Here is a 27,026-nt window from a genome sequence, read left to right on the forward strand (position 1 = left end):
TTTCTTTATTAGTGGCTGATAATTTAATTTGTACAGGGGCTTGAGTTATTATCCAACCTAATACCTAGGTATCGGATTGCTTGTGTTTGCCATTTAAATGGTGATTCTTTTTAAAATTCTGTATAATCTGCGTTACTCATTGGCATTACTTCACTTTTATTTGTGTTGATCTAGTACCCCGATATTTCTTTATACTCCTTAAATTTCTTATGTAATTCTTTTATTGATATTTCTGGTTCTGTTAAGTATACTATGATGTCATCTGCAAATAAATGGATTTTATACTCCTTTATTTTTATCCCTTTTATTTTATTTTCTGTTCTTCTCAGTTCTGCCAATAGTTCTATTGCTAAATCAAACAGTGTGGGGGATAATGGACATCCCTGCCTAGTTGACCTACTTAATTTAAATTGGTTCAATACATATCCATTTACTGTTACCTTCGACAATGGTCCATTATATAATGCTTTAATCCAATTAATATATTTTTCTGGTAGATTGAACCTCTGTAATATTTTGAATAAATAATTCCATTCTACTCTGTCAAAGGCTTTTTCTGCATCTAAAGCAACAGCCACTGTTGGTTTCTTATTTCCTTGAACTGCATGAATTAGATTAATAAATTTACAGACATTATCCGCTGTTCGTCTTTTCTTAATAAATCCAGTTACTATTTTTGGTACACAATCAGCCAATCTGTTTGCTAATAATTTTGCTATTATCTTATAAGCTGAATTAAGTAGAAATATTGGTCTATATGATGCTGGTGTTAGTGGATTTGTCTTGGTATGGTAAGGTCGGGTCAGATACAGCAATGAGCTCTCTGAACCCTTCTCCATTAACAATGGCGTGAAGCAAGGCTGTGTTCTGGCACCAACCCTCTTTTCAATCTTCTTCAGCATGATGCTGAACCAAGCCATGAAAGACCCCAACAATGAAGACGCTGTTTACATCCGGTACCGCACGGATGGCAGTCTCTTCAATCTGAGGCGCCTGCAAGCTCACACCAAGACACAAGAGAAACTTGTCCGTGAACTACTCTTTGCAGACGATGCCGCTTTAGTTGCCCATTCAGAGCCAGCTCTTCAGCGCTTGACGTCCTGCTTTGCGGAAACTGCCAAAATGTTTGGCCTGGAAGTCAGCCTGAAGAAAACTGAGGTCCTCCATCAGCCAGCTCCCCACCATGATTACCAGCCCCCCCACATCTCCATCGGGCACACAAAACTCAAAACGGTCAACCAGTTTACCTATCTCGGCTGCACCATTTCATCAGATGCAAGGATCGACAATGAGATAGACAACAGACTCGCCAAGGCAAATAGCGCCTTTGGAAGACTACACAAAAGAGTCTGGAAAAACAACCAACTGAAAAACCTCACAAAGATAAGCGTATACAGAGCCGTTGTCATACCCACACTCCTGTTCGGCTCCGAATCATGGGTCCTCTACCGGCACCACCTACGGCTCCTAGAACGCTTCCACCAGCGTTGTCTCCGCTCCATCCTCAACATCCATTGGAGCGCTTACATCCCTAACGTCGAAGTACTCGAGATGGCAGAGGTCGACAGCATCGAGTCCACGCTGCTGAAGATCCAGCTGCGCTGGATGGGTCACGTCTCCAGAATGGAGGACCATCGCCTTCCCAAGATCGTGTTATATGGCGAGCTCTCCACTGGCCACCGTGACAGAGGTGCACCAAAGAAAAGGTACAAGGACTGCCTAAAGAAATCTCTTGGTGCCTGCCACATTGACTACAGCCAGTGGGCTGATATCGCCTCAAACCGTGCATCTTGGCGCCTCACAGTTTGGCGGGCAGCAACCTCCTTTGAAGAAGACCGCAGAGCCTACCTCACTGACAAAAGGCAAAGGAGGAAAAACCCAACACCCATCCCCAACCAACCAATTTTCCCCTGCAACCGCTGCAATCGTGTCTGCCTGTCCCGCATCGGACTTGTCAGCCACAAACGAGTCTGCAGCTGACGTGGACTTTTTACCCCCTCCATAAATCTTCGTCCGCGAAGCCAAGCCAAAGAAAAAAAAAAACTGTAATTATTGCTGTCTTACATGAATCTGGCAAGTTTTGTGTTTCTTCTATCTGGTTCATTACTTCCAGGAGAGGAGGAATTAATAACTCTTTAAATGTTTTATAGAATTCTATTGGGAATCTATCCTCTCAAGGCGTTTTATTTTTCGGCAGCTTTTTTAATATATCCTGTACTTCCTCTATTTCAAATGGTTTTAGCAGTTTGTTTTGTTCCTCTTCTTGCAATTTCGGCAGTTCAATTTTAGCTAAAAATTCTTCTCCTTTATCATCTTTCCCCTCGTTCTCAGTTTGGTATAATTGTTCATAAAATTCCTTAAAGTTCTCATTAATCTCTATTGGATTATATGTAATTTGTTTGTCTTTTTTCCTTGATGCCAATACAGTTCTTTTAGCTTGTTTTGTTTTAAGTTGCCAGGCTAATATTTTATGTATTTTTTTCTCCTAGTTCATAATACTTTTGCTTTGTTTTCATTATGTTTTCATTATCCACCTTGTACGTTTGTAATGTTTCATTATTAATTTTTTTGTCCACCAATTCTCTCCTTTTCGTTATATCATCCCTTTTTACTAGTTCCTTTTCTGTACTTACTATCTCCCTTTCCAACTGTTCTATTTCCCGATTGTAGTCCTTTTTCATCTTAGTTTCATAACTTATTATTTGCCCTCTAAGGAAGGCTTTCATGGCATCCCATAATATAAATTTGTCTTTCACTGATTCCGTATTTATTTCAAAATGTGTTTTAATTTGGCGTTCAATAAACTCTCTAAATTCCTGCCTTTTAAGTAGCATGGAGTTTAACCTCCATCTATATGCTCCTGTTCGGCTCCGAATCATGGGTCCTCTACCGGCACCACCTACGGCTCCTAGAACGCTCCCACCAGCGTTGTCTCCGCTCCATCCTCAACATCCATTGGAGCGCTCACACCCCTAACGTCGAGGTACTCGAGATGGCAGAGGTCGACAGCATCGAGGCAACGCTGCTGAAGATCCAGCTGCGCTGGATGGGTCACGTCTCCAGAATGGAGGACCATCGCCTTCCCAAGATCGTATTATATGGCGAGCTCTCCACTGGCCACCGTGACAGAGGTGCACCAAAGAAAAGGTACAAGGACTGCCTAAAGAAATCTCTTGGTGCCTGCCACATTGACCACCGCCAGTGGGCTGATAACGCCTCAAACCGTGCATCTTGGCGCCTCACAGTTTGGCGGGCAGCAGCCTCCTTTGAAGAAGACCGCAGAGCCCACCTCACTGACAAAAGGCAAAGGAGGAAAAACCCAACACCCAACCCCAACCAACCAATTTTCCCTTGCAACCGCTGCAATCGTGTCTGCCTGTCCCGCATCGGACTGGTCAGCCACAAACGAGCCTGCAGCTGACGTGGACTTTTTACCCCCTCCATAAATCTTCGTCCGCGAAGCCAAGCCAAAGATATGTTCTTGGTGGGATGTCCTCCAGTTCTATTGCTAATAACAGGGGTGAATATTCAGTTTTCCTAACTCTCCCTTGAACATGGGCCGACAACAAAAACATATCAATCCTTGAGTATGTTTTAAGCCTACTTGTGTAATATGAGTATTCCTTGTCTCTCGGGTGCTGTCTCCTCCATATATCCATGTTTCATTTCCTGCATTGATTTAACCATAAATGTGGCCACTTTATTCTTTTTGCTAGTCTTTTGTCCAGTTTTATCCAACAATGGATCCAAATTAAGGTTAAAATCACCTCCTATCAATATATTTCCTTGTGTATCTACAATCTTCAAAAAAATATCTTGCATAAACTTTTGATCTTCTTCATTAGGTGCACCTATATTGAGCAAATTCCAAAATTCTGAATATATCTGACATTTTATCATTACATGCCTCCCTGCTGGATCTATTATTTCCTCCTCTATTTTGATTGGTACATTTTTATTATTAATACAGCTACTCCTCTAGCTTTTGAAATATATGATGCTGCCGCTACTTGCCCTACCCAGTCTCTCTTTAATTTGTTATGTTCCACTTCAGTTAGATGCGTTTCCTTTCCTGCACAAATGCTATATATATTTTTTATTTTTTCAGTAAATTTAATAGCCTCTTCCTTTTAATTTGGTTATGCATTCCATTAATGTTTATAGTCATATAGTTAAACATGGCCATCTCATATCCTGTTTTACACCTCATTTCTGCTGCTTCCTCACCACCACAATCCCACTTTTCCCCATTTTCATCTCTGTTTTCCCTTTTTAAACTCAATGTATGACAACACATTTAAAACATAAAATACTCCAACAACTCCCACATCCAATATTCCCTTAACCCTAAATATACCCCCCACCTCTCTGAGTTGCCCCTTATCCCTTGCTGGGCAACCACAACTCCCCTTTCCATTTGGATTGCGAACCTGCTTGCAAGCGTCAACTGATTTCAGTGACGGATATTCTCTCCCCCCAACGCCCCCAGAAAACATTTTTTGTTACATATATAACAAATTTCTCCCTTTTTTTCCCCTTACTTCCTTTCTTCCCTTCTCTTTCCCTTCTTTAGTTCTTTATTTATACATTGTTTTTACATCTTTATATATATTTTATTGCCGTTCTTCATTCTTGTTACATCTCTTCATCTCTCCTTCTGTCCTGCAAGCATTCTGCAAATTCTTGTGCTTCTTCCAGATTTGAGAACAATCTGTTTTGCTCCTCAGGGATAAATATTTTAAGCACAGCTGGATGTCTTAACATAAATGTATAACCTTTTTTCCATAGGATTAATTTTGCTGTATTAAACTCCTTCCTCTTCTTTAGAGTTCAAAACTTAAGTCTGGGTAAAAAAATATTTTTTGACCCTTATATTCCAATGGTTTATTGTCTTCTCTAACTTTATTCCTTGCCCACTCCAGTATATTTTCTCTTGTCGTATATCTCAAAAATTTTACAAAAATGGATCTTGGTTTTTGATGTGTCTGTGGTTTCAGAGTGCCCTTTCTATTTCCATTCCTTCCTATTTCCATTCCTTCCTGCATTTCTGTCATTCCCAGGACCTTTGGGATCCATTCTTTTATAAATTCCTTCTTCTAGGCCCACTATTTTTATGTTGTTTCACCTACTATAACTTTCCAACATAACAATTTTATAAGCTAACAACTCTTGTGACTCTTCCAATTTTCCCCTCAAGTCATTTACTTCCATTTCTACAGCTGTTTCTCATTCTTCCACATTTTCTACTCTTTTCCCTATTTCTGTCATGACTAGCTCTAATCTTTGCACTTTATCTTCTGTTCTTTTCATTTTTCTTTTAATTGCACTAAATTCTAATGACAACTATTCTTTTAATGCTCTCATTTGTTCTTGAAAAAAAGCTTTATCTATATTCTGTCCATCTGTTTTACCTTCTATTTCTCTGTGAAGATCTTGGTTTTCTTCTTCCTCTTCTTCTGTGTCTGTACCTGTGTTTGTGTCTTCTTCTCTTCCTTGTAACTGTGTCTCTTCTGACTTTCCTGATGAGTTGCTTGTCTCACTTTGCTGGGCTTCTTCTTGCTGGGCTTCTTCTAGCTTGGCCTCTTGCTGTTGGTCCTCTTCTTCTGTTGAGCCTCCTGCTTCTGCTCTTCTTTCCTTTCACTCCCTCTCCTGCCACTCTCCTCTTCTTCCAGCTGAGAGCTCTGGTGTCGGGCATCCCTCAGCTGATTGCACTGTGGTTCCCCGCTCCTCAGCTGAGTCCCCCTCATGTCGGTGTTCTCCTTCTCCTTAGTTTGCGCATGCGCATGCGCAGTTGCACACTTTTGTTTGGCTCAGAGAGCCATTTTTGCAGTCCAGCAGTCGGGGGTGGGGGGGGGGGGTCGCGGCTCCGTGGGGCCATCACCAACCTCAGAGATCGGGCGCTCTTCTCCACCATGGCTCCCTGTTTCTTCGTGCAGGTAAGGCCTTCTCCTTTCTTTTCTGGCACATTTTCTTTTTTTTTTCCCTGTTGTTTTTACTTTTTCCTTCTTGGGTGCCATTTCTTTACAACTTTATCTTTTATTTCTTATATTTTGTATTTATTGAACATTGACTTCACTTTTTTCCTTCTTTTCTGGAGAGGGCTGGTATTACCCTACCGGCCACTACTCCATCACGTGACTCCTCCCGGGACTTACCCATCTTAATGCTCCAAATAATCCAACACCACCTCTTTCTTGATCTCAAAATTCCCTAAGCCATTAACATTCTCCACATTATGCGCCCTACCACTACCTATATCCTCATCCTTGGTGAACAAGTACCTCAACCACTTTCTCACACCCCAAGAATAAATTTCCTCCTCTGTTCTTGAGTGGCTCTAACCTCTCCCTAAATCATCCTTTTTTAAATACAAAATGCCTTCAGATTTACTTTAATCCTGCTCACTGAGGACATCTGATCGCCCCTTTATAAAGCCCTGCTTGAGCTCTTTCTTATAATTTTTATCTTCATCTTGGGCCATGTCTCATTGTAACCTCCTTTTTCATTTTTGACTAAATTCATCATCCAAGGTTCTTTTACCTTGTCACCTTATCATTCCTTCAAGATCCTGCTGATCTTGGACTCTAATTAGTTGGTCCTTAAACAACTGCCACTTATCAGTTGGAGGTTTATCCAATAACAACTGATCCAAACTAACTTCTTCTAGTGCCTGTCTAATCATGTCATAACTAGCCCTCTCACAATTTACTATTTTCTACATGGCTCAAGCATATTCTTTTCCATAACAACTTAAGTAGGAGAGATCACAATTTCCAAACCGTTCCCCCACTGAACGACCTATCATCTGGCCAGACTCACTTCCCTTTCTGGTTGAGCTATCTACATGCTTCTTCAGGAAACTCTACTGGATGCACTTAACAAACCTTGCCTTATCTAACTCTCTAGTATCAAGGACTTCTCAGTTAAAGTTAAAGACTACCACGAAGACAATCTTTTGCTTTTGCAACTATTCATAATCGGTTTCCTCCACCCCCACCCCCCAGTGGCCATACTATAGCCCTATCAGAGTGATTGCACCTTTCTTATTTCTGATCTCTGCTCACACTGCTTCAGTAGTTGAGCCCACTATTAGGTCCTCTCTGAGCGCAGTTGTCACACTCTCCTTGATTAGCAATGCTACACCTTCATCTCTTTTATCTCCTTCTCTATCCCATCTTAAGCAATGAAACCCAGGAATATTGAGCTGCCAGTCCTGACTCACTTGCTGCCAAGTCTCCACAGCATCATAATTCCAAGTACCGATCCAGGCTCCAAGTTTCAAAAATATTCTGTGCATTAAAATAAGCATAGCCCTTCAGTCTTGATGAGACCATTCACCTCTCCCTTCCTGCCTTTCCTTTCCTTGCCATTTGCAATTTGCCATCCCCTCAACTTCTCCATTTGCTGTCCTGCTGCTCTAGTTTAAATCCTCTCTACGAGGATATTGATTCTCCCTCCATTTCATTTGTAACACATCCCATTTCTGAGTCTAAACACTAGATTTCCTATGCACAAAGCAGCATCGTTGGCATAGCGGATAGCGCAACGCCTTTACAGTGCCAGCGATTGGGACCGGGGTTTAAATCCCACACTGTCTGCAAGGAGTTTGTACGTTCCCCCCCGTGTCTGCGTGGGTTTTCCCCTGGGGCTCCGGTTTCCTCCTACCATTCAAAACATACTGGGGGTCGAGGTTAATGGGGTGTAAGTTGGGCAGCACGGACTTGTGGGCCAAAATGGGCTGTTACCATGCTGTATGTCTAAACAAAATCATTTTAATCAGTCCTTCCATTTCTAAATGCAAGTATATCCTATCTCTCAGAATTGCTAATCTTAATTTAAAATGTTAATTGAACATTAAATCCCCCTACTGTTATAGAGGGATTGAATTTATGTATCTTGACCATTAGTTCAGGCCATTGTATTTAATTGAATCATTGTGCTATTATTCCAAAGTTTTGTTTTTAGTTAACAGAGTAGATGCACTGAATAACTTAAATCAAATTGACCTAGACTACAGAGATTTTCCAGATATTCTGTAACTTGGCTGTGTAAACACAATGAATCAACAATGCAGAGATGGGGCTTCTGGTCCAAATGGACCATAATCATTGTTTATATTATGCATAGATATTTTTCAGGAGGGAGACACTGTAGTTGGAGATTTCAGTTGGGTTGGTGAAATTTCATATAATTTAAGATTAAAAAAGGAGGAATTAGCTTTGTTAGCAATTACTCCCTAGAGCCCGATGAGATGTATCCCAGGTTGCAAGGCAATATAAGGAAGGAGATTGCTGGGGCTCTGATGGAGAGAATTAAATCTTTATTGGCCACAGGTGAGGAGCTACATGACTATAAGACAGCAAATGTGATGTTCTTATCTGTCAATAAACAAGAAATCGTAACCTGTATTGACAAATTATGAACTCAGTTTTAGTGTTGTGCTATGGTACCAAGCTCTGATATTCACTGATTTAAGTTCTCACCCTCTTTATGTGTTTTTTCTTAAAAGTATTTGACCATGGGGTGGGAAAAAGGGCCTGTATTACCCTCCTCCTCCTGTGAGTTGGCTACCACCATTCACAACTGCAAGTGGCAGGATTGCAGTTTTGATCTGATCTGTTGGCTGTGGAATTGCACACAATTTTTGCTGATTTTCATGCAAGTAGTCCTGTGAGGTAGTTTCACTGAATTGGTGCTGCTTTCAGCAATCCCTTCCACAATGCCCATTGAATCAACATTGATCCCCTTGATTGATTGTAATGGCAGAGTGAGGGGTATGCAGGACCACAAAGTTTCATTTTGAAGTGGTGTACAGTTTTGCTGCTGTTGATGGTCCACAGCTCCCAATGTTCAGCTATGAGGACTTTTTGAGGCGATCCCATTTAGCACAATTTAGAGCCATACAACATGGAAGATGTTCCCTGGTATAAAAAATGAGACTCCATCTCTACAAGAACTGTGGCGATAGTGAACGATGCCATCATGGATGGATGGATATGTGTCACAGGTAGATTGGGGGGGTAAAGTTGTTTCATCCCTCGTGATGGATCACCTACTACATTCATAGCTCACTTAACATTCAGAATTTGTTTTCCCAGGTGTGAAGGTGTCAATGGAATTAGCTCTAAAATCAGCCAATGAAGCAGCCAGGTATCTGCTCTCCATTGCACTCCTACAACAATGAATAGCTCTGTCCTCAACATGGACAGGCTGTATGTGAGTGCAGGTACTGAGCAGATTTGTTGGCTCGTAATAACCATTGTGGGGAATAGCAGTAGCGGACCATCCTGTGGTCTCTCCTATCCGCTCCTACCTCCCGTATTCCTTGCACCGCCATCTCTCATTTTAGCGAGACATACTCTCCAGGCCAAAGTAACAAGCTCAGGGGCCCACATTCAGCAGATTCTGTGCTCTTGCTTCTTCCAAATGTTGTCCACTATAGAACAAATTCATCATCTGATGGAAAGCAGACATCCATCCATGTTTGTAAACTCGTGTTGAGCCTTCACAGAGTTTGGAGACAAAGTTCAGGTGAATAGGAGGAAACCAGAGCCCCCAGAGAAAACCTACACAGACATGGGGAAAACATACAAACTCCTTATAGACGCGTGGGATTCGAACACAGCTGGTGCTGTAAAGGCGTTGTGCTAACCGCTATGCCAACCGTGTAATTTTATGACAATCTTGTTGATTGGTGTTCGTTATGATGCATGACAAGCATTTTTCGAAATTCCAGTTTGTTACTCTAAATTTAAATTCCACTGTTGCTATGGTGCAATTTCAACTCGGGTCTTTAGTTGGGAAATCTAAGCTTCTGAGTTACTGAGCCATTGTTGTATGTGGAGGAAACATCGCCTCCCTGCCTGTCTGGTATGTGTGTATTGCAGGTGGTCACGTGTCCTCCCCGTCTGAAACTTATTCCAAAGTCACATCACCTGTCAATCGAGGTTGAACTCCGGCCACCCATTAGTGTACACGTTGCCATTGGCTAAATTAAATCACCTATGGTCATTATTGGCTCGAAACACAAATTAGCAGTGTATCTAACACCAACGAACAGCATATTCTTTCTCTCTGCCTTCTGGTTCAAGCCCCATACAACACTCTATACCAGGTTGCTATTATGGACATCGCTGGAAGTGTTGCGGGTAAGGAGTGCACTACACTGAAGTTGAGGCATTAGTACAGCGATAGGTCAGTACTCGCAAAGAGCCTCCACCTTGTTGGTCAGGGAAATGTGTGTGTGTGTGTGTGTGTGTGTCTGTATGTGTGTGTGTGTGTGTGTGTGTGTGTCTGTATGTGTGTGTGTGTCTGTATGTGTGTGTGTGTGTGTGTGTGTGTGTGTGTGTCTGTGTGTGTGTGTGTGTGTGTGTGTGTGTGTAAGAGTCATGGTTTGTCATGTCTGAGCAGGACAAATATACATTTACTGTTGCTGGAAAAGTCCAAGGTAAATATCTATATCATCACTTAAATGCAATAATGATCGAGTACCATTTAACGCTTTCCCCTGTGTCTCCTGTGTGTTAATAAAAGTTGCATGTGATTGTAACAAATGTCCAGACTTGTCTCTCTGTGAACCCACTGAACCTGATACTCTTTCCAACACAACACCCAGCAATAACCATTTCACATAATACCCCAAATGCATTTTTACCTTGGCCAAGTCATTCTTCTCCTTTATTTTCTGATCCTCCAGTTCTGCTTCAAGCCTTTTCTTCACTCTTTGATCATCTTCCAGCTCTGCCTCCAGTTGTCTTATCCTTTCTTTAAGATTACTAACCTCATGCCTGCAGCACAGGACAGATCAGTTTTCAACAAAAACTGGAGACAAGGCACTAACATTAGGTGTTTATAATCACCGTCCTTTCACTTTTCTAACATACCTACAGCAGAAATACATTTCTAATAATGTTTTGATATTACTGTCAGCAGCATTTGCTACTTGATTTTGCAGCGACATATTTATGTATGAATTGGCTTTGGTATGTGTTGCTGTATTCACTGGACGAGCATCCGATAATCTATCCTTGAGTGAATCTACACTGCAAATGAAATCAAGTGACGGATTGGTACAAGGTGGCCAACAATGGAAATCAGCTCATGTGAAGAAAAGTGAAAGGAATTTGTGACGATAGGAACAGATATTAATGATTCTTTAAAATGTAGCTGTCACGGGGTATGACTTGTCAAAGTAGATGGAGCAGTGGGAGAGTTAACGTCATCCAACACAGAAACGGCTCCCTTTGGCTCACCACATCCATGCCAGCCATCAAACCTGTGAAATCTGAAGCAAAGTACTAACTAGTGGATGCCATGTTGACATAGCAGATAATGTATCTCCATCAAGGAACTAAATCTATCTATTTTCTTTCATTATATCATTATCTCAACTTTTATATCATTATCTCAACTTGATAAGACTGCTGAGTGGAGTTTGGAGATTTCCTGTGACGGTTGGGTTTTTCTGTGGATTCTGGGACTCTCTCACATCCCACGCCACTAACACGAGTGTAGTTGGGTGGTAGAAAAAAATCCAGATCAGTTGATATCATGTGGCAGAGAATGGATTACAGGGAAAGAAGTAGATGAATGGCAAGGATGGACTTCCTCAAGAGAGCTGGAATAGACTCAATGGGCCAAATCCCCTCTTTCAATGCTGAAAGAAAATACTAGGAACAGATACTAAGGCAAAATAGTGCATAGTTTGTAATCTGAAATCAGAGCAGAAAATACTCAGCAGCTAGGGACAGAAGAACAGACAATATTTCAGGTCAACGATTTCTCATCAGAGCTGGAAAAACAGATGACTTCAGGACTAATTGTCTGAAATCATCACTGGGATTTTCTTTGTCTTTTGTCACGGTCTGCTAATTAATAATTAAATAAAATAATTGATAATTTTTAAAAAAAACTGTATTGTTGTGATCAGCCAACCTCTGCAACCACAGGGATTTTATTTTAAAATCACAGTAGTGAGTGAAGCCATGGCTTGAAACGGGGTGGAAAAAAGGTTCATTAGTAATTTCTGAAAGTAAATTCTTTGGAAAAGAAAAATTGGAGGGCTCTGGATAAAGAGCAAGGAAATGCGACATAGGATAACCCTTTCAAAGAGTGAGCTGAGCTTGATCATTGGATGTAAAACACAAAAATCTATAGTCACTGTTGTTAAAGTATAAACAGAGTGCTGGAGCCCTTGATCAAGGTAAGATACCTTAATACCCTCAAGCCTGGAACATTGGCTATGTATTTCTACCTTTATTATAAAGGACAGTGTCCTGCTGAGTTTCTCCAGCACTCTGTTTTCACTTGATCATTGGATGGTATTGTTCAATTCAATGATCTTAATTATCATTGCAATAGCTGATTTCCACGGTCAACGTTCTGCCTTTGGCTAATGAGAGTAAAACCATGAAGGTGCTTTACGGTGCCATGTGCGAAGCCCAGACATCCCACCCTGACAGTGCCATGATTGTTGCTGGCGACTTCAATCACACCAACCTGAAATGGTCTTATCGCAGTTTCAACAGGATGTCAACTTTGCCACCCTGGATTGGGTGTACACCAATGTCGCTGGTGCAAACAAGGCTAACTTCTCCCCCACCTTGGATACTCATATCACATAACTGTCCTGCTAACCCCAATATACAGAATGCTGGCAAAGCAAATTAGGTCAGTTTGTTGGGATATTAGGACATTACGACTTGGTCGGGGTGGGGGAAGGAGCGAAGCAGAGCAGTGCAACAAGACTGCTTAGAGACCACGGTTGCTGAAGGGAAATGGGTCAGAGGTCAATCCACAGGATCATAAGGAGTAGCAGGGAAGCTCACTGGAGTTTTCCTCCCCCACCCCCCATTTTTTTTTTTTTTTTTAATTTTTTTTTTCACACCATAAATCACATTAGCCATGATATACACTATTTCTTTTTCACACATATACAGTGACTTTTTCTCCCCCCCCCCTTTCCCCACCCCCCATTGACGTGATCTACGGGGATCTTTGTGTGAAGAGGGCACGTAAAATCATTGAGGACCCCTTCCAGCCTGCACGCAACATCTTTCAGCTGCTCCCATCAGGGAAGAGATACAGGAGGATCAGAGACAGCACCAACAGGCCGAGGAACAGCTTTTTCCTACGGGCAGTGAGAATGCTGAACGACCGAACGAACTGTTCACACTGACCATCCAAGACTCTCATATCCACAAAACAATATTTATTGATTTTTTTTTAGTGATTCCCAAAATGGGCGTTGCTGCCTCCCCTGTGGGTGGTGGAAAGATCCAAGGGGGCAATGAGAGAAAAGGTGGTGGGGGGTGCGTTCCAAACCTTCCGTCTTTTTATTATTCAGTTTGCTGCAAAGTTTAATTAAGAAGCCAGTGCAGTAAATTTCTGGCCAGACTCAGGGTGGCAGTAATGAGCAAAATAAATGGCGAGAAGGCATTTTCGTAAGAGCTGGACTCGGTGACCGCCATGTTGGTGACATCACTACCCCCAGCTCAGCGCTGCCACCAATCCCCCTCTCAGCACTGCCACTAACCCCCCTCTCAGTGCTACCACTACCCCCTCTCAACACCATCACCAACCCCCCTTCTCAGCACTCCCAATAACCCCCATCTCAGCACCGTCACTAACTCACCTCTCAGCACCACCACCAACCCCCCTCTCAGCACCGTCACTAACCCCCCCTTTCAGCACCGTCACTAACCCCCCTCTCAGCACTGCTACAAATCCCCCTCTCAGCGCTGCCAATAGCCCCCCCTCTCAGCAACACCACCAATCCCCTCTCATGCTGCCACTAACTCCCCTCAGTGTCACCACTAATCCCCCCTCAGCATCACCACTAATCCCCCTCCCCCTCCCCGTTCAGTGCATCCACTAATCATCCCCAACCCTGCTCAATGCCGTTACTAACCCCCCTGCCTCCCCAGCGCCGTTGTATGGTGGGGGGGGGGGCACTCGGGATGTAGCCTGGAGCCCAAGGGGCTGGCAGACTAAAAAATCTGGGAATCACTGATCTATTTGTATATATGAATATTTGTCCTGCATGTGTATTGTTTGTCTGTTTATATGTTATGAGTGATTGTGTGTCTGCATGTTTTGCACTGAGGACTGGAGAACACCGTTTTATCGGGTTGTACTTGTGCAATCAGACTTGACTTGACTTGGACTGGAAGCTGTTTCAGGGAGGCAGCCACCTATAACGATCTTGTAAACATCGAGGAATACATGAGCTTAATGATTGGCTACATCAGCAAGTGCATTGAGGATGTTACTAAGATCAAATTTTCACAGGGCTAACACAAAACCATGGTTGGAGGCAGAGCTCTGGGTACTTCTCAGAGCTCATGATTCTCCCTTCCAGACAAAAGGCAGGATACCACCAAGATCAGCCAGGGTTGAACTCTTCCATGTAATCTGGAAGGCAGAGTGGGGGTACGCACAGAAGATCCACAAATAGCTGTGCCACAGCGGTGACATGAGGCGCACATGGAAAGAGATCAAGACTTTAACAGATCACGTTAACCTTGCTAGTTAAAGACAACAACGCCTCGCTTCCAGACAGACATCTTCTATTCACAGTTTGATGAGAAGAGCAGGATGACGTCGAAGAAAGCTCCATGTCCCCCTGCATAGCTGTGGCCGAGATGTGAGAAACTCTATCCAAGATGAACCCACACAAGGTGGGACCAGACCACATACCTGGTTAGGTATTGAAGGTGCAGACCAATTGGCAGAGGTCTTCACAGACATCTTCAACACCTCACTGCTGCAGTCCATCATTCCCGCAGGGTTCAAGACAGCTACCATCACGGTTGGCACACAGTTTGTGTAGTGGTTAGCGTGTCGCCTTTACAACACCAGCGATTGGGACTGGGGTTCAAATTCCGCGCTGTCTGAAAGGAATTTGTACGTTCTTCTCGTGTCTGCGTGGGTTTTCCCTGGGGGCTCCAGTTTCCTCCCATTGTTTGAAATGTACCAGGGACGTAGGTTAATGGGGTGTAAATTGGGAAGCATGGACTCATGGGCCAAAATGGCCTGTTACCATGCTGTATGTCTAAATTAAAAATTTTTTAATTTAAAATTGAAATCACCCTGGTATCCAAGAGGTCAACAATAAGCGGTCTTAATGACTACTACCCTTTGGCACAGAGCTCCACCATTATGAAATGCTTCGAGTGTCTGGTGATGGAACACATCAAAGCACACCTCCCAGAGATGCTGGACCATTTCAATTCACTGTCTTGACCCTCCTGAAGACTGATGCCTCATATGCCAGGCTGAGGTTCATCGACTTCAGCTCACTGTTTAATACTAGGGAATTATAGCATGTTTCTCTAGAAGCTGGTGGAGAAGCTGTCCTATCAGAGACTCAACACCCCTGTAACTGGATTCAGGACTTCCTAATGGAAAGACCACAGTGTGACTGGGTCAGTAGTAGTATGTCGAACACCATCATGTTGAACACTGGTGACCCCCAGGGCTGGGTGCTCAGCCTGCTCCTGTTCACCCTACTGACCAAATTACACCACCAAATCCAGCTCTAACAGTGTCATCAAGTTTGCAGATAACACAACAGTAGTTGGCCTCATCAGCAATAATGATGAGTCACACTATAGAGAAGAGGTGGTTAGGGCTGGTTGTGTATCTACATGCTTTGCACCGAGAACCGGAGAACGCTACTTCATCGGGTTGTACTTGTGCAATCCGATGATAATAAACTTGTCTTATCACAAACTAGCTGGATGTTTTTAGTGAGAAGGAATGCTTATACTCTGGACAAGACTTTCTAAACAATAGCATCTAGTTTGTGGGAGTTCAATAATGTTTATGCCAGAGGTACGTGTACTGTTGGAAGGATTCACTAATATTTAGAAAGCATGCATTTACCTGTACTCTTCAGTGAGTTTATCCACTTCCTTTAATCTCTTCAAGTCTTTCTCCATCTTTGCCTTTTCTTGAAGCTGTTGCTTTACCTCAACACTATAGTGCAAATGGGATCAGAAGGTCATAGATGATTTAGGCAGGGCATGTACGGTACTCCAATCCCCCTTTTTCTTGTGACAATTGGAAATGAATAAACACTGGGGCAACAGACTGAACAATGCAACTGGTCTCACAGACTTTGACCCCAAATTCAAAATGTTTCCCAGTAGTCCTTACTCGTCTCTACTGGAAGGTATTAAGGAACTTATTCCCCAAGTCACTCCAAAATGGCATTTTACTGAACCTTTCATGACCTCAGGATATCCTAAAGAAGTTTAAAACTAATGCCTAACTTTTTGAGACAACTGCACATTTGGATTGGATCGGAGGACAGCAAATGCTACTTCGATGTTTTACAGAAGGATAAAGGTAAAAGGTCGATGGGAAAATGCCTGAAGTTATCTTTAAGGAAGAACTAGCAAGACACAAGTGAATTCAGGCAGATTAGGCGCTGTCTGTAAGGAGTTTGTATGTTCTCCCCATGCCTGCATGGGTTTTCTCCAGGGGCTCCGGTTTCCTGTCATCATTTGAAACGTACAGGGGGTTGTAAGTTAATTGGGTGTAAATTTGGCGACACGGACTCATGGGCCAAAATGGGCTGTTACCATACTGTATGTCTAGGTTAAAAAATTGAATTCAGGAAGGGCAGGTCATGTTTAACTAACTTAATGGAGTTCCTTGAGGATATAACAAGTGATATAGAAGGCAGAGAGTTGGGATAAAGAGTGTTTTTTGGTTGGCAATCAGTAGTCATTAAAGTGCTTCAGGGGTCAGTGTCGGTCCTAGAACAGTTCACAATACACACACCAGGAAATAATTTGGAAGAGGGCACCAAATGCAGCATATCTAAGTGTGTTGACAACACTTAAATGAATGGAAAAACAAATTGTGTAGAGAGGTTAAAGAAGTGGCCAAGGGTCTGGCAAATGGAGTAAAATGTGAGATCATGGAAAAAAAAATAGAAAATTAGACTTTTATTTAAATGGTGAAAAATTGCAGTTGTTGTGCCCAAAGACTAGGGAATGCTTATGCATGAATTGCAAAAAGTAAGTTTGCAGATGCAGCGAGTAATCAAGAAGGCAAATGCTGTTGGCCTTCATTGTTGGAGGGATTGAACTTAAGAACAGGGAGGTTCTGCTGCAGAGGGCACTAGTGAGGCTGCACCTGTGTGCAGGTCTGAATTTGGAGGTGGTGCAGAAGTGGTTCACCAGGTTGATTCCAGAAATGAAGGGCTTGGCTTATTACAAGAGATTGAGCAGCTAGGGACTACACTCAATTGAGTTTTTAAAGGCCTTATAGAGACAATCAAAATTATGAAATGAAAGCACAGGGAGGTTGTTTCCACAGCTGGTGGATTGGGACTAGGTTCAAAGTACAGGGGAAAGATTTGAGCGTGAAATGTTTCTCCAGTAGTGAACCTGTGGAATTTTCTGCCCTGGCAGATTGTGGAAACTAAATCATTATAAGTATTTAAAGGTAAGATAGACAAATATGGTAGACTGGTAACTGATAACAGGCATAAATGGCGCAGGAGTTGCCAGCAGTGATCACCCACAATTATACTAAATGATGGGCAGGCTTTAAGGACCCTGATGGCTTACTGCTGCTCCTATTTTATTGTGTTCTCGAATTCTGAGTACTCTGACATCACCTCTCCATCCACCAACCAACCTTTAATATGAAGGAGGAAATTTATTGCAGCTCCTCCATCCTTATGTCTCCCAAATCCTGAAACTTCCCACCCAATGGCCCTGTGGGAGTACCTTGACTAAAAGGTCTGCAGTTAAAGATGACTCACCATCACCTTATCAAGGTCAATTAGGAAAGGCTAATAAATGCTGATATTGTCAATGTCACCCAGAATCATAAATGAATGTTAAAGGAAAGTCAATGTTGTAATATAGCAAAGACAACAGCCAAGTTGCACACATCTATCTCTCTTAAACAGTAATATAATAACTTTTTTATAGGTGTTGGTTGAGGGTTTAGGACAGTTTGAATTTTTTAAGTGTGTCTAAGTGGGCAAATGGAGTTTTTTGAACTGTCCTAGGTCTATAAATTCTTCAGGGTTACTGCGCATGTTGATAGGATGCTTAAGGAGGTGTATTGGCCTACTTCGTCAGGGGATTGAAGAGCTGTGGGGTAATGCCCCAGCTCTATGAAACTCTAGTTGGACCAATATTACGTTCAGTTCTGGTCAAGGTGTCGATGCTTTGGAGGAGGTGCAGAGGAGATGTTACAGGATGTTGCCTGGATTGGCGAACATGACATATGAAGCCTGAAGAAAGTTAACAGAACTAGGGCTTTTCTCTTTGGAGCGATGAAGATGAGTAGTGACAATAGAGGTGAATAAAGTTATGAGGGGCTTAGATAGCATGGACAGGCACCCCTTTTTTCTGGATGACAACAGCAAAATACTAGAGGGCATCTGTTTAAGATGAGTGGAGGAAAGTTTAGTGGAGATGTCAGGGGTAAGATTTTTTTTACACACAGTGAATGGTGGGTGCCTGGAATGTATTGTGGGGTGGGGGGGGGAAGGCAAGTAAAATAGGGACATTTAAAAGACTCTTAAATAGGTCCATGGATGTAAGGAAATTAGAGGGTTATGGGTGTGTGGTAATGAAAAATTAGATTGTTGTAGAGTAGATTTCCATGGGTTGGCACAACGTCGCAGGCTGAAGGTCTGTACTGTGCTGGAATGTTCTAGGATAGCTCTTTTTCTCCAAGTTACTCACTCCTTTTTGGCCAGCTGTGTCTGCAAATGGCTGCGATCCTCCTTCAGCTTCTTTGTTAGTTCCTGGAAGCGGTTACCCTCCTGCTGATGGTTGATTTGCTGTGGCTGTATTTGGCCCGTGATGCATTCAGCACAGAGGAGCTTTTCCTCCAAATCCTTGCTACTTGGTTTTGTGCTTGATGGCTCATGATAGTTAATTTTCTGTGAAATTCAAGAAAGAAGCAGCATCAATGGCAGTTAGTTTCTATTCTCTCAAAAGAAATCCTGGCAAAGCTCAGTGGGCAGAGGCTTCACTCTCTCTGAAACACAAGCAACGGTGCACTCACTTTCTCCAGCTCGAGGACCCTTCGCACTAGCCTACTTTTGGACCACTCATTGTAGCCTGGAAGAGAATAAGTGCAATGATAAAAACACTCAGTGATGCACTATATGGGATACTTATTAAGTATGTATAAAATATTAAGGAGTTAATTATTGATATTATACTTGTTATGTTTGTACATATTTCATCTTGAATATTCTGTCCTCCACATTTCAGGAAAAATAAACTGAGTGCAACACAAATCTATTAGAATGAAATCAGGTTTACTTCATGAGCGTGCTACATCGACTAAGTCCCACGGGCATTAATATTGTTGAAATAAATTTGAAAATGGGAAAAATACTCAGAAGGAAAAACAGGTGCTGTTTCAGATCAGTGGCCCTTCATCAAAACTGATGAATATTAGAGAATGCAAATTTTAAATTGTAGACTGGGGGTGGGGGTGAGTTGTGAGAACAAGAGGGAAGTGTGAAAAAATTTGGAAAAAAAAGCAACATACTAGAAATCTGAGATAAAACTGGAAATGCTTGAAATGTTTAGTTGGGCAGACAGCATCTGTAGAGAAAGAAAAAGATGCAACAGCAGGAATTGATGATTATTTGAATTTGTATAGCAGTTAGCGGAATATCACAGCTCCAGCAATCTGGGTTTGAATCTGTAAGAAGCTTGTACGTTCTCCCTGTCTGCATGGGCTTCTTCTGGGTGCTTCACTTTCCTCCCATGTTCCACAGAGTTGGAAGGTTAATTGGTCACATGGGTGTATTGGGGCAGCCGAGAGCTTATGGGCTGGAAGGGCCTGCATCACTGAATTTAAAAATGCTGCATCCAAAAGGTTGCACTGTGCCGAGATGGAGGATGATATTTGCTCTTTATCTCACAATGACTTCTTAGCAACCATGTAGGTCATCAAAGATGGAAAGATTAGGTGGGAGTGGCAAGGAGAATTAAAGAGTTGGGTGACTAAAACTTGACAGAACATCGACATTCTACAAAGTGATCATCCATAAATGAGGTAATATTCTCAAATCATTTCAGATGATTAATGGAGCTAACCAAGTGGAAAGACAGAAACTATTTATTCTGTCCAGAATTCGATTTAGACCATTTATGATGATACAAGGAAACACTTCTTCACATGAAGAAAAAATTGAGTTTTTGATGTCTGCTTGGTTATGGAACTAGATGGATTTGAGAAACATTTGAGGGATGATATAATTTTAAAAATTGTATATTCAGCCAGGGGTGGGGGAGGGCAGTGACAGAGTGGATGCGTAAGGGTTGAGATGGTGTAAAAATGGCCTACTTTTGCTCTTTGAAAGCAAAAGCCAGAACATTCATTGCACAGAAGGGCTGGGAGAGCACAGCATGAAATGAAAATACAACACCCTATATCTGCAATTATTGTAAAGTGAGAATTACAAAGGGAACCGGCAAATAAAAAACCAGCAAACACCTGCCTCGGGCTATACTCGATGCGGAAGAGCTGCAGAAATCTTGTTCCAGGTTGGACTTCAGGGTTTTATTCTCCTCTTGTAATTGTTTGAGGCTTTTGGATAATCTGAGGATCGTTGAGTTCAGCATTTTTATTTCTTTCTGCAACTCTGCGCTCTCCATGATAGATCTACAAAAGGAAAAACAACAGAGAAGAATTACATTTATTTACATGTTTTCTTATGTTTCTTTGGTTGGTGGTGGTGGTGGGGGGGGGGGTGGGATGGAACCAAAGCTTCTCCAGAGATATGCTAGATGACATATTTGTGGTGTTGTGGATGGCACTAATCCTCTGGTCAAGAAGTTGTGGATTCATGACCCATCTCATATACACTGGCAAGAAACTCCAGTGTAGCTGGAAGATGCTTCCAAAATGCTAAAGGACCTATATTTCAGGTGACAGGTTAAAATAATAAATCCCAGAGCACCACAGAAAAGAAGAGTGGAGGATGATTCTGGTGCCCTGGTCAACATGGCCTCCTCTACCCTGTCAACATCAATGGAATAGATTATATGGTCATCACCACATTTGCGCCTGTGTGATCTTTCCAAGCTCACAGATGATGCCTCATTTCTTGCAACAATGTCTCAACTTCAAAAAAATCCTTTGAAGCCATTGGAGATATAGTGAACCTGCTGCAGCTGTGGTTACATCAGGGCATCTGCAGATGTGGTCCTTGGGAGGGGTGGCGGAGTACATCTCTCAGTACTCCTCTGCTGGGTCCTACTGTCTGGTCATTACGCCAACAATTCTGCACAGGTTCAAATGCTGCTGAAAACCACAGAAGTCCCCGCCCAAGTTAGTAGCACCCATGCTTGCAGCCCAGACGTTGAGGGTTGCGAGCGCTAGGGAAACAGCAGGTCAGTGCAGGGCAAGTGAGTGGGGGAATGCCACCCAAACAAGGAGAATCCTCTACCAAAGGCCTCACACCAGGCTATGGCTTGCCTGCGGTTTGATGGAGATTGGCTCATAGAAAGCAGGTATTGGGATTAGGACTCATGAGAATGTCAATGGCAAAGTGCCTCAGGAGTTAAAAATTTGTTACAGAACCAGAGGCTGAGGAAAGTGATTTGGGTATCTGGAGCGCGGGTTTACCACTAGACTGGACAGGAAGCCATCTCGGAGATCCACAGACACTCGATGCCTCTTTTTCTTCTTGATGAAGGCGCTGAACTAGTGGTGATTTTTTGTGTGCCATTACTGGCAAACAAAAGTAAACACATTTTGTGTCTTATGTACATGACATAAAGGAACCTCAAACTGGCTGAACATTATTTGGGGAGTTCCAGTGAGTGTAAAAGATGTGATAGAAATTCCATTCCTTTATTTCTGGAAGGTTGGCAAAGCTTGGGCATTTGTCTGAGAAAATGACCATGAAAGCACCTGCAACATGAAAACAACTGGTCAACCAGGCAACGGAATTATTCTAAGGTAGAGCCTTTTCTCAATGGATTTCTCCCTTCTTAACTTACTCATTCTTTAAATATGGGTCTTGATTGTTTTAGCTGTAAAACTGTGTGTGGGTCTATCACAATTCAATCCACATCAACAAACATAACAACATTTTTTTGGATTATTTTTAAAAGAGTGTTTTCCCATCTAGAGTTTCAAGATTCATGAGGATTATTTCAGTTTTCTCTGCTTCAGCTCAGGTCATTCTTCATTAGCATTGCTTAATTGAAAACAAGAGACACCCAGAATTGCGTGGAGACTGGAATCTGAAGCGAATCACAATCTGCTCGAGGAAAAGCATCGGAATAGTTGGTGTTACAACCTGAAATTGTTTATCGAAGTGTGTTTGAGAGAAAAAAAAACAGCAGGAGTCTTACCAGTATTTTATCTGACTTAGAGGGTGAGTTTGGGGAGAGATTGGACAAACTTGAGTTGTTCTCTCTGTAGCATAAGAGACTGAGGGGAATCTGAGAGGCATTCATCAGGTGAACACTCAGAATCTGTTCTCAAAGGCAAAAGTGTCACACACTAGAGGACATAGGTTTAAGGAGAGGGGGGAGGAAGTTTAAGGGAGATGTACAGAGCAAATATTTTACAGAGCTAGGTAGGTGCCTGGAACAGACTTCCAGGATTAATGGTGGAAGCATTAAACAGTTTCCTATATAAACACATGAATATGAACAAGGTGGAGGGATATCTATCAGCAGCAGGGTTTCATCACGTTCGGCATTGACACACAAGCCAAAGGGCCTCTGCTTACTGTTCTATGTTGGTGCAAAAATGTGGAAGAACTACTTCCAGAAAGTCATCAATCTGTCATCTAGCCCAGGAAGCAGTTGAGGCTACCTCATTAAATATATTTAAGGCACAGATAGATCTTTAGGTAATTAAAGGTTTTGTGAGAAACAGAATCTGAGTCCACGGCCAGATCAGCCATAATCTTGTTGAATGGTGGAGCAGGTTCAATCGATGGTCGATTCCTGCTCCTATTTCTGATGATATTCTATGACATACTGCAATTGTTAGCCTACTATTCTTTACCTCATGTTCATGTCCTCTGCAATATCCTACCCAATATTTATTCCTCAATCAGCATCTCTACAGTACATCTGATTTTTATTTCAATGCTGATTGAGGGATATTTTCACGTACTTTTTTGGATGTCTTTTTCCCTGTATTGTAACAATGAGTACAGTGCAAAATATTTCATTGGGCTGTAAAGCACTGGGATATCCAGAAATCATGGAAGTACTAAATTCAAATTTTATTCCTTCAAGTGTCTAGTTTAAATAGTTTGGCTTTGGCTTACTTCTTCTCCGCTGTATCATTGTCACTTAACAGAAGTCGGAGTCTCTGAATCTAAAAAAAACAGAAAAATGACTAAAATAGAGAAAGTGTTGAATGTAGAAGTTGTTTTATTTTTAAACCGCAAAGCACCTTCTTTAAACTCAGCATAAAACACTAACAAATAAGCAGAATTTTATAAAGTTAGGCTCATGGAGAATGATCAGCATAGCTGGCAAAACCGTCTGCTCTCAGAACCCTGTTGATTTAGAATCAGTGAATTGAAAATAAGAATCCACAATCATATAGTGCACACTCACCTCTTCGTAGTACGTCTCCATGGCAATCTTCATCTCTTCAATGTTAGTGGTCTTCAAATCAGTTTGAAATTTGCTGAAATTTGAATAACATTCAGAACTACAGGGTGAATTTTGGCACCATGTGTATGAAGCAGGAAAGAAAGTGGACAAATTCATGACCGAAACCTCAACAGAATTGTCAAATACACAAATATCGTATACTTCTGTAGGACATTTAACAGAGGAAAATGTCCCAGGGTACTTCACAGAAGCATAATCACAGAACAGTTGACACATATGTCACAAGGGGAGATCATCAAACGTTTGGTTGAAGAGATATGTTTTACAGAGGCTCATCAAGAGGTGGAGAGGCATAAAAAGGAAATCCTGCAGCTTAGGGCTTTGTCAGCCAAAGGTGGAGCAATTAAATGTGATGGTGGGCAGCACGGTTAGCAGAGCAGTTAATGCAGTGTCAACGACAGGAGTTTGTATGTTCTCCCTATGTCTGCATGGGTTCCTCCAGGTGCTCCAGTTTCCTCCCACCATTCAAAACATACCAGGGTACAGGTCAATTGGGTGTAATTGAGCGGCATGGGCTCGTAGGCCGAAAGGGCCTGCTACGGTCCTGTATTTATGCATGTCTAAATCAAGGGATAATATTTTTCTTGTATCTACTACAATATGCATGATGTGGGATCATTGGCATATTATCAATGGTCAGAAATGGAGGATTGTATCTATGTCTAATGGCTATTATACTGGAGCAGTTGAAAGAGGAGGCACAGGTGAATGTTGGGATGTGGTAATAGCAAGATTATTTCTCCATTGTGGAGAAGTTGGTGAATATTGATAATTCAGATATATGATTGACTCAAATTTTCAAGAATGTAGTCTCCACTCATAATTGACTGGGGATTTACCCAATTATCTCCTTCTGTCACCGATTTAGGATTCCACAATAAACCACACTACATATTGATCCAGAAATAGCACGCAAACTAAAACCAGATTTCCAATTTTTTGTCAGAGTACATACATACAACCCTGGAATTCTTTTTCCTGCAGTTGAGGCAAAATTACCACTTATTGGTATTGTAAAAAAACTGCACACAACGTATACATGTAAACAAATAAAGAAATGTCAACAGATAATGGATGTAAACAATCTGAATGTGTAATACAAAGAGAATAAAATAAATCAATAACGTGGACAAGTAAGAGTCCTTAAATGAGTCCCTGATTGAGTTTGTTGTTGAAGGGTCTGATGGTGGTTGAGTCTTGTGGCAACTATACCTCTTTCCTGATGGTAGCAGCAAGAACAGAGCGTGTATTGACGAGCTTTCTTCACAATGCCATTAGTGTGTTGGGTCCAGGAAAGATCCTCCGAGATAATGGCTCCCGAGAACTTAAATTTGCTCCCCCTCTCCACCTCTGAACCCCCAATGATCACTAGATTGTTGACTTCAGGAAGAGAATAATCAGCTCCTTAGTTTTGATGACATTGAGTGCAAGGTTGTTGTTCATGCACCATTCAGCCAAGTTCCCCCTCCCCCCCCCCTCTCTCTCTCTCTCTCTCTCTTTCTCTCTCTCTCTCTCTCTCTCTCTCTCTCTCTCTCTCCTGTATGCTGACTCATCACTTTTCTTTGCACAACCCACTACCGTGGTTTCCAAAAGGAATGGGATGAGAACGACGGGCAGTGCTTTCAACCTATTTCACCATTTGGTATTATCATGGATGGAACTGTGCTTTGCCCAATACACGAATGTGCTAGAGAAACTTAGTCTGTTACGCAGCATTCATAGGAAGTCAAATGCAACAAATATTATTTCGGGCTTGAGCCCTTCATCCATTAGACAATTTTAAAATTTTATCTTGGGCATTTGAAAGTGAAACCAAAAAGAACTAATTCTTTAGTACAATAGGTAATGGAACTGGAACAGCTGGGTCTTTTAACAGTGAGATTTTGTTTGTGAAAGGGGCATCAGTAAATATTGATAAATCACAGGTGAATAGAGTTGGAATGCAGGTCTATCAAGCTCAAGTTTATTATCATACAATTGTAAAGTGCAATGTGACAAAATGGCGTTCTTCAATCCTTGGTGTAAAAACATGTCAACACATATCTAGACATAGTACACATATTTACATGTAATTTTTATGTAGAACATACATAAAAATTTAAAAAATATTGTTAAATAATAGTAGATTCTTGGAGGGATTTTGTGAGCAGAATGTGTAGTTCAGCAATCTCACTTCCTGTGGGAAGAAACTGTTTCTCAGTCTGGTGGTTCTGGCTCTGATACTTCTGCATCCACTTTCCCGACAGGAGTAGATGGAAGATCTCATGTGCGGGGTGGTAGGGGTCCATAAAGGTTTTGCGAGTCCTCTTTAGACAATGATCCCGGTACATCACATCGATGGGGAGGAGGAAACAGTGATCCTCTTTGCCACTCTTGTGGTGCTGTGATTGATCTCCGATCCAATGCTGTACAGCAACTGTACTAAACTGTGATGCAGCTAGCCATAACGCTCTCAATAGAGCTCCTGTGGAAGGTCAACAGGATGGTGGCTCAGTCTTCTCAGGAAGTGCAGTTGCGTCTTCCTGACAAGTGAGGAGATGTGTCCAAGATAGGTCACTACTTAAGTACATTCCGAGGAACTTAGTACTCACTACTCTTTCCACTACAGAGTTATTGATGTGTAGTGGAAGGTTGTTGCCCCTAGTCCTCCATAATTTTATCATAATTAAAATTAATAGCAGAACAGACAAAGTAGACAACTCCCCATGGTGCAGGGATATCAGTGTGCACTTAAATGCTTATCGGACTGCAATCACGAACCTGCAATTGAAAGATGTCCAGTTTGGAGATAATGGCAAACTACTCCTCTGTGATATATCCATGCCCAGTAGTTCTGGCATCATGGAAATGTCAAGTATTTGACTCTGTGCATGGTCTCTCACATCCATCGATTAGATAAACTGTTCGTATAGTTTCAGACAGGTTCGTGTGGCAAGGTCTTTAAAAAGACGTTACACAAATGGCAAGGTCATGCATTGCCTCCCAAAAAGCAAAGGTTTAGCAGCATACTAAGGCATCATTGCAGTCCTTCCTGGCAGTTATTCTGCGTTTTGCTCATGTCCACGTGGACATTGTTGGTCTGCTTCCTGTTTCAAGAGGATACTGTTATCTTTTTACAGTAATAGACAGGTTTACACGGTGACCTGAGGCTGTGCCTATGGTAGATGCTACTGCAGACACCTGTGCTCGGGCTTTCCTCAGTTCCTGGGTGTCTCATTTTGGTTTACTGGCGCATGTTACTTCGGATAGAGGATCACAATTTACTTCCTCACTGTGGACGGCCTTGTCTCGCTTGCTCAGTACAACAATTCATCATACAAATGCCTATCATTCCCAGGCCAATGGAATGATGAAAATATTTCTTCAACATCTCAAGACAAC

The 27,026-nt window shown here is 42.1% G+C and overlaps 1 protein-coding gene across 5 annotated transcripts in view; it reads right to left on the reverse strand.

Annotated features, from left to right (window-relative positions):
• iqce (IQ motif containing E) overlaps positions 1-27,026 on the reverse strand; it is a 123,440-nt gene that overhangs the window by 26,757 nt on the left and 69,657 nt on the right. For all 5 annotated transcript variants that reach the window (XM_069928288.1, XM_069928287.1, XM_069928284.1 and 2 more), the window contains 7 exons: positions 23,586-23,658; positions 23,291-23,340; positions 20,495-20,658; positions 19,042-19,097; positions 18,717-18,916; positions 15,886-15,978; positions 10,655-10,787 (listed from right to left, as the gene is read on the reverse strand). In XM_069928288.1, the coding sequence (XP_069784389.1) occupies positions 10,655-10,787; positions 15,886-15,978; positions 18,717-18,916; positions 19,042-19,097; positions 20,495-20,658; positions 23,291-23,340; positions 23,586-23,658 (769 nt within the window). The remainder of the gene's footprint in view (positions 1-10,654; positions 10,788-15,885; positions 15,979-18,716; positions 18,917-19,041; positions 19,098-20,494; positions 20,659-23,290; positions 23,341-23,585; positions 23,659-27,026) is intronic.

The sequence above is a fragment of the Narcine bancroftii genome, chromosome 3 (genome assembly GCF_036971445.1).
Source record: "Narcine bancroftii isolate sNarBan1 chromosome 3, sNarBan1.hap1, whole genome shotgun sequence".
Lineage (NCBI taxonomy): Eukaryota > Metazoa > Chordata > Chondrichthyes > Torpediniformes > Narcinidae > Narcine > Narcine bancroftii.